At 32.3% G+C, this 16,450-nt stretch overlaps 1 protein-coding gene across 3 annotated transcripts in view; it reads left to right on the top strand.

Annotated features, from left to right (window-relative positions):
* Positions 1–5,319: 5,319 nt before the first annotated feature.
* LOC142331791 (Golgi-associated PDZ and coiled-coil motif-containing protein-like) overlaps positions 5,320–16,450 on the top strand; it is a 138,063-nt gene continuing 126,932 nt past the window's right edge. For 2 of the 3 annotated variants that reach the window (XM_075377904.1, XM_075377905.1), the window contains exons 1-2: positions 5,320–5,423; positions 12,572–12,699. In XM_075377904.1, coding sequence (XP_075234019.1) covers positions 5,336–5,423; positions 12,572–12,699 — 216 coding nt within the window. In that variant the 5' untranslated portion in view covers positions 5,320–5,335. Of the gene's footprint in view, positions 5,429–12,571; positions 12,700–16,450 lie in introns of all 3 variants that reach the window. The other variant, XM_075377906.1, reaches the window with a different exon arrangement.

The following is a 16,450-nucleotide window of genomic DNA, read 5'->3' as shown; positions in this document are numbered from 1 at the left end:
ATACATATCCCTACCATCACGATTATAGTCGCGCAAGCGTATAATGGTTTTATTTAGTTCTCAGCCACTCATTCTGAGATGCTGGAGTATGCTTCAGTATTAAACAAGTAATTGTATTTTACGCCATAAAAAACCCCTCACCAATTATGTAGAAATCAGTGTGGAACTTTAAGAACAAGAAGAATTGAAAAACCTATATTTATTGGTTTCGTTGATTCATAGTGACAGTATAATAACAATAATTTGGATTTCAATTGCAGTAAATAGAATTAATTATTTAATTAGAATCGTTCTTATTACTAATAATTATTGTTCGTAAATCTTAAAAATATTACAAAATCTTTTGAAATTGTTCACGTTATAAAGTATCATATAGAAGACATCAAGCTAAATTGTCTGTGCTGAGAATCGGATGTAATATAACTACTAAAAAGAGAATGTAAATTTTTTCCACAAGAGCAACTTTTACCTTTGAGCAAACCTCCACAAAAATAATGTTATCAATTCTCCTTTTAAAGCTTCACAGATGTTTTTTACGATTGAGATTATTTATTTGATTGATATGTGTATCAACAAATTTACGATTGGGAAATTGATTTTCTCAATATTAAGAGATCTTCCTTCCCAAAAAAAATTCTCTTCATTCGCTTTTCGGTAAAATAGATAGCAATCATCTTTAATACAGTTCCTGCATGATAAAATCGACTATTTCAAATTAAGTTATACACCCAAAACATGCAAGCCCACACTTGAAAGACATTAACAAATTTTATAATATGTAAAAATCAAAACTTCACTGAAAAATATGAACCTTAAAATTAGCTTACTTTAACAAAAAACAATATATTTAACGAACAAACCAGTATAAATCAAATATATAAATATACTTTTTTTAATTACTTCAACAGTTTTTAAATGCAACCACCTCAATTAAAGAAGACTTTTGTAATTTGAGGTTTTACTTTTGTATTTCTCTCATATGAGGTTTTATCTTTTTAATGTCAAGCACCCTTTTTTTTAGAAGTTATTAGCTTGTAATTCAAACCTTTAAGAACAAGCTAACATTTAAAAAATCTTTCAGATCCTACTTCACTTTTTAACTTTGGAACTTATTTCCTATTATAAACCTGATTGCAAAAGGTGAATAGAACACTAATACACAATGTGGTCATAAAGTTGATTACAAACATTTATTAAAAAAAGCTAGTTACAGCTGTGCGGTTTGTGGCAAACAAAAAAAAAATTTTTAAGTTTTGTCATAAAATGTCAATAAACTTCAACATGTGCGTTGTTTGTTACTTGTAGAATGTCCAACCGTTAAACAATTTTATGCCATGTGTTGGTTGACATTTCTTGAGTAATACTAGCAACAGCTTCAGTTATTCTTCTTCTTTTAGGTACAAAATTAGTACAGGTGTTGCATAGACTCTGTCCTTAACATAACTCCAGAGGAAAACATATAACGGAGGTATGTCGGGTGATCGTGGTGGCCAGGGAGTGGGACCATGGCGACCAGACCATCTCCCATGAAATGATTCATTCAGAAAATCTCAAACTAGTGATCACCAACATGTTGATGTGCCATCCTGCTATAAACTCATCCTAGGTTGCAATCATTTAGTTGAGGTATAGCATATCCAGGTTATATAGCATATCCAGTGTATAGCATATTAGTGTTGCAGCATATCCAGGTAAATGATAGCTGTTATTAATAATTGAATAAAAAGGAGAGGACCAATGATTTTGTTGTTCATCAAATCACTTAGTAAGGTCCCTGGTAAAGTACAAATTTTCTGAGCCCAATACACACACTGCAGGTACTCATTGATGTTCAAGCTGGAGCAACAGCTTGACCCTGGTGCTTTTGTAGAAGAGCTTGACTTCAGTGGAATACGGGAAGTATATACGATAGAAGATAAAGTACCTCAACTTGTGAGCTCACTTGAAGCGGCGGGCTCTGTGTTAACCATGGATATATTGCCGGAAGGGTTCTTCCGCCGGTTTATTGGTGGACCGCTGAGATATCCAAAAAGAGAGAGGCGTGTTCCAGTGTGAGGAGGCGTGTGATGAGGTCGCGTCTCCCAGTCCTCAGGGACATTTATATGACCGAATATTTGAATTGCAAGGACCTCGTCAGAAGTATTCAAGATGCAAAGAAAACGTCCTGGAAGCAACTCATTGCAGAAATAGAAATGACCTGTGTGGTAGGCCATTTACTCTACTGGTAAGAAGAGCCCTAAGGCCCCGAGTTACAGTAACGCAAGGTCCTCAGGAGGTCTGAAAAATAATAGAAGAGGTCTTTCCTGGCGGCGAGGGATCAACTACTGATGACGGGAGCGATGAGGGCAACCCGCCTCTCTCAACCCAAGATGAACTTCTGGAGGCAACATCACATATGCCTCCGGCTGTGCATATGCTCCCCGATTTAGTTTTAGTTTTGACAAGTGAGCGGCTGGGACACATAAGCGGGTGGTGAATAGTACCCTGCTTAATCCGCTCTCGGTAATAGGTAGCTCACTAGGAGCTTTTAGGAATTGGGTCGCTAAACAGTTTTTAGAGGAACAGTAGCCGTTTCTTGGCACTGACATTTGGTCTATGCTCTAGGGCGACCGAATGGGGTAGTGGCGGGAGAAAAGCCAGTTAACCAACAATGCCTTCGGATAAATTTCGTTCAGTTACCCATCTCCCGCCTGCGGAAGAGGCTGCAGAGCCTCGCGATGGATGCATGGCAGCTGGAATGGCACACCATGACTAAGGGAAGATCCTTGTATAAATTTATACAAGATCTGGGAGGATGATATGCCTTGAGCTCGTTTTTAACAGAAAAAGATGCCCAGCTGCTTACCAACCATGTTAAATTAAACCAATATCTGTTTCGGTTCCGCCTGGCAGGCAGCTGATGAGCTCTGCGAATACGGAGAGGTCCAGTAAAATGAACACCTGATGTTTGACTGCCCTGCTTTTGGGGGGGCCAGAGACCGGGCCACCCCGGAACTTAGTGGTCAAGGGGAAAATTGGCCACTCACAAGCAGCGAGTCAGTTTGGCGAGAGCCGCACTGTTGGGCTATGTGGGAGTTCCTTGACGCGGTTGCTTTGTTCAACCGACATCAATAGTGTATTTACCTAAGGGAAAACACTCCTATTGCACTGCTGCGGGAAGTTTATCTAGAGATATATATGGTTGACCGCCAGCCAATTAAGGCTCCAAGCGCTTTAATATGTGGACAGGTACTTGTTGGCATTCAGCGTTCTAGGCGTGGCAGCGAATTGCTGTCTAGACGAAATAAATTAAAATTTATGGATGTCATATATATTTTTAGTCGTTGACGGGGTGCGCCTACCCATTTTAGCAAATATACGACAAGTGAGAGGTTGTGACACGGAAGCCGGTGGTGTATGGCACCGTGCTTAGTCCGCTCACGTTGTTAGGTAAGCTCTAGAAGTTATTTAGGATACTGGTTGTTAAACTGTCCGAGGCTCAATAGCCGTTTGTGGCACAGACATTCGGTCTTACCCGAATTAGGGCAACCGAATGGGGTGGTGGTGGGAGAAATGCCAAGCAAATCAATATGCCTCCGGCTAAGACGGGTTGCCAAATTTGGTTGTCAAGATGGCGGTTCGGGTACAGCCGGAGGCCTTCCTGGAGTGTATAACGTGTGCCTTCGAGAGTGCATCTTTCCCGAGAAATGGAAGCGCCAGCGGCTGGTACTTATGCCAAATCTGGGAACGGATCTGGCGCTCCCTTGCTCTTACCGGCCGCTGGCTATGATAGACGGAATGGCCAAGGTGCTGGAGCGCATGCTCCAGTATAGAATATCCATGGCACTGGTGGAGGGGGGTGGGCTCTCTGCGAGCCAGTACGGCTTTTGCAGGAGAAGGTCCGTCCTCGACGCCGTGGTCGCTGTGCTCGAGGTGGCCAGGGGAATCATGAGAGGCAGTCGGCGGAGTATTTGCGCTCTCATTACTCTAGACGTGAGAAATGCATTTAACTCTATTTCTCACGTCGCCATAATGCAGGCACTGGAAGATCACAGGGTACCCAAGTACTTACGGTGTATTATCTGATCTTTCCTTGAGGCACGCAGGATCGAGTGCAGGGTGCAGGGGGACTGGTAACGGAACCTGGTCAGGGGTGTGCCTCGGAGGACGGTCCTTGGGCCGATCCCTGAGGTACACCTCAGAATTAAGAAAATTACGGAATTAAGAAAATTATTTCTTAATTCCGTAAAGTTTCTTCCCTAAGATATCAGTAGAACAGATTTTATAATATCAGTAAAAAACAAAAAATGAAATTACCACATGAACGATTTAAAGTATTTTAATCTTCTGTTATCATTTCATATTGAATTGTAATAATTTGATGATATGCAGTCTAAGTTTAAAAAACTTTCTCATGAAAATTCCAAAAACTTGTAAAGATATATTCCCGCACGGATTGTAAAAGTATTATATTTCCTAGCCTGGGCTCGGTGTAGCAATAACTTATGTGTCTGCACTGCTTACTTTTATCAGTAAGCAATCTTTTTTGCCTTCTGCAATTCTTAACAACGGTTTTTTTTTATAAAGAAGGATAGTTTTTGTTGAGTTCCCCTATTTAAAAAAAACAACATAAAAACAAAGTCAGTTCTTGAAAATTATTTCAAAATATTCAAATATTTTTTTTAATTTTTACTGGCTGTTTAGTCGTTACAGGGCTTGAAAATCGTCTGTAGTTTGGCGCCGACTTCAAAGACCCAGATTTAAAGAAGAAATTAATCTTCATACTCCCTGAAGTTTTTTTTTAATTGAAATTGGTTTATTATAATTATTTATAATTTTATTATCTTTAGCCCTGACACAAGAGCCAATAAAAAAACTTCTGTATTATGTTACAAAAGAAATTTAAATTAGAACTCTTAGACTACAAAATAGTTCACTACAGAACCGTATGCGACATCTGCTAGATGAAGGTTGCCAAATTATTTAGAAATTTTTAATTACGAACGTAAATGGTAAATAAAATCTCATCCCTTTAAAATTATTTGGAAAGATCGCTGAGAGATTGGATGTTAATCTTGTATTTGTGCAAGATGTTTATATCTTTTGTCTGGATACTTATAAAAAAGCATAAATATATATATATATATATATAATCCCTAACTGGTATTAACCGTATATTTCTTGCTGCATTTTCACTCAAGTGTACTAGAGAATGAACATGAGGATTTTAGCTAATTTTGTTAAAGTTAATAACTTTGATTGGCAAGTACTATATTCAGATCGAATGAGCTGTCAACTAAACCTAGTGGAAATTTAATCTAAAAGGCCTGGCAAATCTGTTTTGACAATATTAAACATGGCTGTAACGGCAGTCAGTTTTCGTTGGTTAGATATTTTAGAAAAAGAGTTTGACAAAGCATTTGTGGATTTAGATCTTCTAATCGGTAAGGTCAGATATTAAGTTGGAGTTATTTGTTTAGTTTATAATATTAATTATTTGCAATGTTGTATTGATTGAATAAAATTCTTATCAGGTTAGTAGCTAATACGTTATCTATTTTCCTGTTATACCTGGAATTGCGTGCGAATTTTAATTACCGGCTCTGTAAACTTTTGTTTTTAGTTTTATAATTTGTACGTTGTTTGATTTATAAAAATACGTTTGAATAATCTTTATTGTAAAATGATTGTCGTTTTTTGTTGTGTAAAGTATGAAACATTTTCCTTATAAATTATGATTAGATTCGTATTCGGTCTATTCCAGAAATTTATTCGGTTATTCGCAATAATCAAGGTTAAGCATTAGTTATATACAGCTAGGGTTTATCTTAAGAGAATTTAATGTGATTGTTTGACAATGCTGTGAGAGAGCAATTGCTATTTGCTGAACTAGTTAATTTGTTTTTTTTTTTTTTAAATTTGATATAAACAGTAATTATCAATGTAATTACCTAATAGTTAAACAAGATGATTTGATACTTTTCGAAATCCGACAGCCAATTAAAAAATTTTTTTTAATTTAATACATGTAAAATAACTTGTTCTTGAAATCTTAATTAAAAATATGTGGGAGAAATAGAAAGAAAATGATAAATTCACAGAAAAAGATCCATCAACAACAAAGATACTTAATCAATTGGATGGGACTTTTTCGGTAAGGTATTTTTTTCTTCCAAATTTGGAGGTATTTGCAGAGAGATTATAAATATAATCTAACCAGACTTAACCTCTGCTCATCAAGCATAGTCAAGGTTGCTTGCTAGTCAGAGTTAGCGAGTGAAGTGAGTGTAGATTAAGTTGTTAGGTTACACTGGTCAACATGATTTTTGTCTTACTAGTACCAGTAGGTGTACTTAATGCAGTTTTTTATCCTGTTTCCAAATATATATTTGGAATTTCTCCATCACCCACAGGTTTTTTGTTATTTTGATTTTTTTAAATATTTTAAAACTTTTTTTGTCCATTGTCAAGTAAAAGCTCCTAGAGCATTGTAAATATGATAGAACCAAATGAGCTAATTCAGGGTAGCGTTGCTACTGTTGTGCAGATTCAGACATGTATAAACATGTACAAATGTGACCTAATGTAGCACACATTCATCAGAATTAAGCCAGTTGTGAGATAGTAGTGAACCAGTAAATATGTTATTGTGAGTGCTTTGTGTGTATGAATTGTTGTGTATGACATATTTATGATTTTATTTCTTTTAATTAGTCGTTAAAAAACACCAAGAGTTTGGCTAAATCATCCTAACGATTTTTGTTATGTATGTGGTGAAGTGATGCTCAAGTCCCAAAGGCAAAACCTTAATCCATTAGTAAAAAAGTGTTATGAACTTTATTTTGGGTGTAAAGTTGGGGACCAAGCAAGGACCTGGGCCCCTCATATCTGTGTTTTATTGTATTCTAGGCTAATCACTGCATGGAAAAATGGCACACGCCACTTGCCATTTGCTATCCCTATGATTTGGAAGAACCCAAAGATCACTCTTCTGACTATTATTTCCACCTAACAAACATTAAAGGGATTATGTCAAAATCACAACTTTCAGTGGTGTACCCTAACTTTCAATCTGCTATGAGACCAGTTCCACACTGCGAAGAATTGCCCATAACAAAGCCTCCAGAACATGTGACAGATGAAAAGAGTCTGATGGAAGTAAGGAAGAAAAAAAACATTCTGGTAATAAAAATTTTGAAGAAAGCAGTTCATCTGAGCCCTATTTACGAACTCAAGAAAATCTTAATGATCTCACACGAGATTTAAAGTTATCCTAAAAACTGTCTGAAATGCTTGAATCCCAGCTAAAAGGATGGAATCTTCTTCAAAAGAATATAAAGCTATGTACTTATTGTAATCGTCATTCTGAATTTAAAGACTATTTTTCTGAAGAAAATGGCGTATTGTTTTGTAATGACATTTCTTCTCTTATGGCAACACTTTTTAGTGAACATAACCCAACAGAATGGCACTTGTTCATTGATTTCTGTTAATTTAGTTTAAAAGTTGTGCTTCTGCATAATTGTAATAAATTGCCATCAGTACTTGTGGCTTATTCTGTTAGTATGAAAGAAACATATGAAAATCTTAAATTTATATTGGAAAAGCATCAATATGCAATGTATGAATGGAATATTTGTGGTGATTTGAAGGTAATTGCACTTATTCTTGATCTGCAGCTTGGTTACACAGAGTACTGTTGTTTTTGTGTGAATGGGATAGTTGGCACAGAAAAAACCATTTCACTAGAAAAGAATGGCCTAAACACAAATCCCTCATTCCTGAACATAAAAATGTGAAACATGACACATTGTTTAATCCTAAAAATGTGTATCTGCCTCTGTTACATATCAAATTAAGATTAATGAAGAATTTCGTCAAGGCCATGGACAGTAATCATGGTTTCGTGTACTTAAAACAGAAATTTCCTAAAATTAGTAATGCAAAAATTAAAGAAGGAATATTTGTAGGTCGACAAATCGATCATTAATGCATGATTGAAAAGTTTGAAAAACTATTAAATCCACATGAGTGATGAGCTCGGAGAACACTTTCATCAGGAGATTTCAGCCATGGAAAAGAGGTATCAACGCAAATGGAATCCTAATATGCTGGCCGATTATTATTGGACCATCAAGAGGGATGCTTCACAGGTGAAATGTAGCAGAAAATCGTCATTTACTTTGTAGGCGAGTCAAACGTTTGAATATTGTATAGTTAACAATGCAGAAAGTATTAAAATGTTTGAAATTATAAATGCCTGTCTCTTGGAAAACTTGTGTTATGGGGAAAGACCGATATCATATTTAAATTCAGGAGAAAGAATCACATATTTTTCTTCCTGAGACAAAAAACTCTTTTTTTGTTCTCCAGCATTATAAGCAATAATGATGTTGGAACTTAAGGAAGAGGATGATGAATTTCAACAAATTGAAAGGAAGTGCCTGTCTGATTCCGAAAAAGAACCGATGATTTAATTCTAAGAAGATTGTTATTGTTGACTTTAAACTGTTAGAATTAAACCTAAAGTGTTCAGCCTATTCTCTTATCCTGAACAAGGATGCAGTAAAATAAAAATAAAAATTTTTTTCTTATTTTTATTTTAATTACATACTCTGTGTTAATGTTGTGTGTTAAAATACAAACATGTATACGGTAGGAAAACAGTTTCTATTGAAAAATAAAAATAAGGTTGCTCATTATTTTCATATTTTAGTAATTCTGATTTTTTTTTGTATGAATTTTAAATTTGTGGAGCATATACATTTTGTGTTTATCTAAAAGAATTTTATAATGATAAAACTTAATAGTGTGTTTATTCACATCTATTAGTTAATAAGTTAAGTTTAATGATTGATGTACATTAATAACATTAGCATTCTCATCTATCAAGAGTTACTATACCTTTAACTAAACAGTTAAATTACAATGATTGTGAGTTATTAGGTAAATTTTTTCTTTTCATATTTAAGTAAATGATAATTTAAACAAGAAAAAATAACAACTAATTATCAGAAAGTACATTTGATCCACTGACTAGGAATAAGGAGATCATGTGGCAAATGATAAGGGCTATCATATCTATTTCACATTATCAGTTGTACAGGGTAGGTACAAAAAGTTCCCAGAATTAGTTTATTTTTCAAAAACTGTGTAAATAAAAAGCAGTTAGTACATTTCCCTCAAAATAGTTTCTTTCATCAGCTATGCAGTTTTGCCAACACTATACTTGTATTTTGGAATCATTCCTGGAACCTGTTTTGAGATGTCATTCTCTGTTATTTCATTGTATTGGCTATCGTGGCATTCTTGTGTATTTTCCCCTTAAGAGCATTTTTCAAGCTAGAAAACAAAGTAAAAATCAGCAAGTGCTAGGTCGTGAAAGTAAAGTGGATGCTCCAGAGTTGTTATGTTATGCAAAAGAATCTGATTGTTTGTTTAACATTTTTTAGGAGAGAGTACTTTCTTATGGGATTCTGTAAAACTATGAAAGATATCAACATACATATCCTAGCTATCAGAAATGAATTCATAGAGTACAGTGCCCTGTAAATTAAACAAAAAAAACTTTAAGCACAAGTTTTCCTGTGCTCCTAATTGAACAAAATTTTGTAACCGTGATTATGTTGATTTCCATTCTGACTGGCAGTTTTGACTGGATCATACAAAAAAACAATACGTTTCATTATTTTATTGTGGTCTTGTCCAGAAAATTCTGATTTTGATCAGCTATAGTGATGAAGTCTCTTGCATGTCATGCAAACATATTCCTGATCTGCAGGTAACATTTTTTTAACGATTTGATGATTAAGGTGATGATTTTTGATTCGGATCATTATTGAGAGTTCAATGGCTACTTCTGGCTAATATTAAAATAGTATCAATTGATACTGTTTCCTTTACAATTTTCTTTTATCAATTCATCTACATTTTCAACTTGCCCAATATTTTCTTAATTTGTTGAAGTAGATGGTTGCTCATTATGAATGTCATCTTTAGCACTAATACCACGATTACTAAAATGCTTATGCCAATAGTAAACTACTGTTTTCTTTCATTGCAGATTCTCCATATGCTTAAATTCAAGCAGTGTTAATGTCTCTGAGGTGATTTTTTAGCAAACTGCAAAATTTGATATTTGTGCCCTAATCAGTTGAAATTTTTTTACTGCAACATTTATGATATGAAATAAGCAACTTTAGTATTGTTGTATGCTTCACAGGAAATATGTGGCATGTTTGTATCGCGACATTTTGAGTACTCACAAGATAAGAACCAAAATTATCTTTATGAAGATTGTGGTTTTAAAAGTTCTTTCTGAACTTACCTTATATCTATCTACATTGACAAGGTGGCATAAGATATCTGGCATTGCCACTGATGTTGATATGGACAATGACCCAAATGATTATTGAAGAACTTTTTAATATTATTTTGGTTTTGTGAAATTTTATTTAATGCATTTTGTTATTTTAACCGTCATTCGTCTAGTAATTCAGTGTGAAAAGAAATGAAGTTTGGCCAATAATAGCTCAAAATTACCAGTAAACCTGTGCTGTGTGTAATTTATCTGGAATGAAGTTCAAGAATCTCAGTTTAACAAACCGGTTTTACTTTCCTGGAATTATAATTAGAGCTGTGCTGTAAGAAGGAAAGTATGGTAATCAATAAAAAATGTGGTATGGGTTTTTCCTTTCTTGATATTTCATGACCAGGGTCCCAAAAAAACAAAAAAAATTGGGGGGTTAATATTTATACACAAGTATGTATGTATGTTGTGTTAGAAGGTGAATATCTTTTGACTGGAGAAACTGTTTTGATGAAATTTTTTTAGAGGCTTGTGTATATGGAGCAGTTTGTTGACAAAAATTTGTTTGTTGGTTTAATTTCAGTACTGTATGTATGTGTTTGTACTTTTCCTTTTTGTCTGTTAGCGATTTTGCATTTGACCAGCTAGCAGATGGTGATATTTAACCCAGTCACTAGATTAATTTGTATTTTACTGAGGTATCTATCAATGTGACAGTTGTTTCACAGAAACCCAGGATTTTAAAATTAAACTGCAGTGACAGCATTAAATATCGCATTAGGCACACAGGACATTCACTCGCAGAAGCTTTTCACAACATTAGAAAATCAACCTTTGGACATCATTATATAGAAACTTAGAGTAACATGAGAAAGTTATTTTATCATATTTTTGTTTTTCGGATTGCCTCTGTTTACTAAGGTTCCATCTTTAAGGCACAAAGAGGAATTGTTCAAAGCAGTGGTGTCCTGCCCTTATGCATTCTTGGTAATGCTTAACTACTGATAACAAAATTTTGTTCCAACTAGTTTGTTATTTTATAATGTAATTTTACAAAATCAATAGTTTGAAGCAGTTCATCTCATTTAATTTTAATGAAATTTACCTTGTTTGCCGATACCTTGGAATGAAAAATGACAAATCACATAAATTTTGTGGCTATTCAGTTATCCTTGACCTACTATTCATTCAAAAAAAGATTTTAAGATAGTCATAGACTTGAAGAGCTTAGAAAGGAGATGCCCATCTTGCTGCCAGATATAGAAACAGCCATTGTCAAGTGTAGTATTATTTAACCGTTGGAGAACTATATATCAAGATAGTTTCATGAGTTACACTTTCATCTATAAAGTAAGATCCCAACCCTGTTTTTTTTTCTGGTTTGATAACAGATATTGAACTCTGTTTATATTAAGTTCTTTATAATTGCATGAGAATTTTTGTCAGATTAATCAACGCAGTTGTGATGGTTTAGTAGGCAATTCAATTTAAAGCTTGGTTCATCAGACCATTTCACAGAGCCTAGAAATTAGGATCTGCTTCACAATGAATAATAAATTGATCACAAACTTCCATTTTCTATCAAAATTTAAATTAAGTGCATATATACTATCTCAAACTATAACATGTACCTTACTCAAATTTCTGAAATTTATCGTGGTTGTTTTTAGTCTTGTCTCTGCATGTTTGTTTTCTAAAACACAACTAGTTTTAGAATTACTTGTGTAACACCTCTAGTATATTCAGATTTTATGTTCAGGGTACAAAAATGTGGACTAGCATATAATGGAGAATTAGAAAATTTTACATGAAATTATTCATGGGTCGCAGTAGTACCTTATTATTTTTCCTTCAATACAAAGGCATTGAAACTTGTTAATATTTTGTATACTTAACTGCCACTATACTGAATATAATATAGAAATGAATTGAACAACACACGAATAATAATTATATCAAAAAATTGTTATTTACAGAATCAACATTTATCTGTTACAGAATTTAAATCTGCAAGCAAGGGAAAATTGTCTGCCACATATGTTACTTCTTGTTACTTCCTCATTCTTCTGAATTCCTCAGTGTTCACAATATTCTCAAAATTCTGCTGCTTTCCTTATTTCAAAAAGAGTTAATTTTATTTGTTTTGTAATTTCTTGATATTTGAAACTAATCAATTATTTAGTTTACTTCATACATTATCCTGATGTTAATAGGTGATTAAAATTCTTATTTATTCTAATTATAAAATATAGTTTTATTGTATTTATTTTTTGTATTTCCTAGGAGATCTTGATAGCGATGAACCAGAAATGGTGTATAGTGCTCGCCAAAAGATGGCAACCCTAAGTTCTTGTTTTGCGCAGCTTACACACAAAGCACAGACAATTTTTCAAAATAGTGCTAAAATAGAGGTAAGATATTTTTAACTTTGTGATTTAAAAACTATGTTTGCCTTAAATGTTTCTACTCTTAATAATTGTTTAATTCTACTCACAATTGCACATTACTTATTATTTACATTCACATTTCTTGCTGTATATTTTTTAAATATTTTCATATCATCTGCTTTTTCATTATTTTATTACCATTATTTTTCTAAGAATTCATTCAATTCAATTTTTTTAATAAATAGTTATGCCCTTTATACCATATATAATTTTATCACAATTAATTAAAAAAGATATCGTAATAAATTAAGAAATCATTCATGATTTGCATATTGTAGAACTTTAGTTTTTTTTTGAAAATGTCAATTAAAACTCTTAAAACTGCTGTCACATCTAAGAATGTGTGAAACTACTGAATGTAACCATTTTCAGCACTGTTCAAGCAGCATTCCATATTTATTTATTTTACGCAGTTGTGGTATCTCTTGTTTAGTATTTATTATGCTAGAATTGTCAATTTTATCAATATTGAAAATATATTTATCTAACTTAGGTTTGTGAAGGAGGGTGATGGGACCTTGTTTTTGGAGAGCAAAAAACACTTTCACGTTATCATCATCCACAACAAATATATTGAAATAAAAAAAAAAATAAAACTAAAATATTAAATACAAAAACTTAGAAATAATATCACAGGTAAATAACTGTAAAAATTCACTTAAAACTATTAACGCAGTCAAAATCTTAAAAATATTTCTTTTTAAAAAAAAAATGCAAACTTAATGAAATAGAATTTAAATAAACCTGTGCAAAGTGCCACTTCACAGATAATAAAAAATTAAAGCTCTGAAAATTTAAACTATAACAATTAAATTAAAATAATAAAATGCGTTAACTGTATAGAATAGAACATACAACACAGATACAAGAATTAATTTAAAAATTGATCATTGCTGTCACGTGACTAATATTAAAGTTATGAAATATATTGATACTCCATAGTAATAACAATACTTGATCTAAAACTTTCTTGTCATTGTCTATAAATGTTAAGAAGCGTATGTTATTTTATAATTTAAATTTGCGATACAAGGCTGCATAAAATATGCAGGTGGTGGTGGGAACCGCCCTCTTTCTTGGGTAGGAGGGTGTATATTTTTATATGAAAGTGGGCCTTAGAATTTCTGAATTCTAATTGATGAAAAGTATCAATTCTATTAAAAACATCAAAGGTAGTCTTCGCAAGTTTACATTAGAGTTAGTTTTATGGTTATTGATGTACACAATGAAATTTGTATATGGACGACCAACTACTTTAGCAGTCAGTTGATAATATTGTTATACCCGTGTATTTTTATGTAAAATATAATGTTATCTCTTACAGCTTCTTCAGTAAGTTGGAATGAGTTTCACGTTACATTAGTAGAGTATCAAGTTATTATTATCTGGTATTTAGAAAATATGAATTTTATTGATTTTAATTACTTAAGAATTGTAGAATGCTATACAGTACCTTGTTAAATTTTAAAATAAAAACCTAATAGTTATTTATTTTCAGATAAGTAAAAATATTCATTCACTTTTGTCAAGTGATAAAACTTGTATTAACCAGATTTCTATGTTAAATTAAAATCTTTAAAATGTAATTCTGAACTAATTTTATTTATTTTTTATTTTCATTACTTATTTACTGTAATTATCATTTCCATGTATTTATATGAGTTTTAATAAGCATTTCTCTTTTTTACTTAATCTATTTTGTGACACTGTACCAATTAAGCTTTTTCCCCGTGGTATTTCTTGTTCTTTCCGACAAATACTGGAACATTCTGTATCTTGTTATATTCAGTAGGCGGTCTATCATATCTATCTTTTCATTATTTAATGTATGATGATTGACGATTTTAATTCCTGATCATAAAGAACCTTAATGGCAGAAAAGATTCAAAGATACAGAAGAATTAATTCGGTTAATAGTATTGAGCAGATATGAACTATTACTCCAAAAGTGGAAAGCCAAGAACAAAAATTATGAAGGCAAATACGGGCAGAGTACGAGACATTTTATATAATTTGATGGCTGATTAAGTGTATGATTAATGGCTATTAATCGCAAATGAATCAAGACATTTTTAGTCTGCTAATTTTAACCTTAAAGAATTGTGCATACAAAAGATCTATATAGATAAGACTCAATCCTTGATGAATGAATACAAGTAGTTGTGGATTTTAGTTGCAATCAGTCTTTCTGCAAATAAGCAGGTGTTCCTGACAGTAGTTGTGGGTTACAACCTGGTACTCTCAGTTTGACCACAAAACAAAAAATTGTGCAGTGGAAACCCCTAACTTTGCTACACTTGAAAATTGTGTGAATGTCATGGTTGTACTGTTGAAGTCCATGTTGGTGTGTTTCTCCCACATCAAGGGGTAGGTCACCATTGAAAAAGGACAGATTGAACAAAGAATATTATTTGGTGATGCTTAAAAAATTACAAAATTCTGTTTGAGAGGAAAGTATGGAATTGTGTCCTGAAAAATGCATCATCCATCACCAATAAGGTGGGCAAAACCATCATGCATAGGAATGCAATTGTCATATATATATATAAATAATTTTTTTATGATAAGGTTGTGTATTTTTTAAACAACCAAAATATAGTCAGGATGGATAATATGAAAGAATTATGTTGTACTCTATGATCTACAATGATCTACTCCATGGTTGTGTGTTGACCGTTTGAAAAGTATTAGAAATTATTCTAAATGCGCGGTAGATTATAATGTTAGAAAAATTAATGAAGTTGAGGCAATGAATGATTTATTTGCAATTTTTTTGTTTAATTTTCATGGATTGAAAGGCTGAGATATGATTAATTTGATTTATTTTAAGTTTATTAATTGTTGAGTATAATAGTAATAACTAATTTTGTTGTTTAAGATTAATTAAATTCCATTTGTTAGAAAAAATATTGGTTAAAATAATATATTTGTTTAATAACTTCCTTTGATAATTTATTATACATTTCTTAAAATTATTATATTATTGCTATGGTCAATTGTGGAAGTCCATTTGTAAAAAAAAAAAAATAAATAAATAAAACCAGTAATAACAAAAAAATAAAAAGTATTATGTTAATCCTCAACTTTTTCATTGGCTTTTTAAAGTTTCCGATATGCGTTTGAAGAGAACGTTTTTTATTCATTTAACATTTCTATATTTGTGTTTGAGATTAAGGGAAACTTCAGATATGAGAAATTGAAAAGATCCATTTTTCTTTTTTTTATCTTTGTACTAAAAAGTTGTACTTGTGAAAATATATTTCAATATTGTTTAACTTCATTATTGTTCTGCAGTCTTTATTTTTAAAGTACAGGAATACTTTTTGTTTAAAATTTTTTAATTTATTTAAGTATTTATTATTTTAATGTGACAAAACGTGAAATTTTACTCAAGACTTAACTAGCTTTCACTCTTTAAGTTAATTTTCTTCAGATGTTAGTATTTGAACTGGATTTTGAAAGTATTTTTGTTTGTTGATGATACATTCCAAGAGTTTGTATTGTTTAAATTGTGTTCATTTAGAATGTTTGTATTTTTCAAACCGATCAAATGGTCTTATCCTTTATTTTTGATTCTGAGGTTTATGTAGGAGTTGATCTGTTAGTGTTGTGTTTTAACTGTTTGCCTTAGCTAAATGTTGTACTGTGTGTAGTGTTAATTTAAAAAAAAATTTTTGTAAAAGTGGAATATTATATAGTCTGTATTAATATGTTC

The sequence above is a fragment of the Lycorma delicatula genome, chromosome 10 (genome assembly GCF_047948215.1).
Source record: "Lycorma delicatula isolate Av1 chromosome 10, ASM4794821v1, whole genome shotgun sequence".
Taxonomy (NCBI): Eukaryota; Metazoa; Arthropoda; class Insecta; order Hemiptera; family Fulgoridae; genus Lycorma; species Lycorma delicatula.
This window is presented reverse-complemented; position numbering and strand designations above follow the sequence as displayed.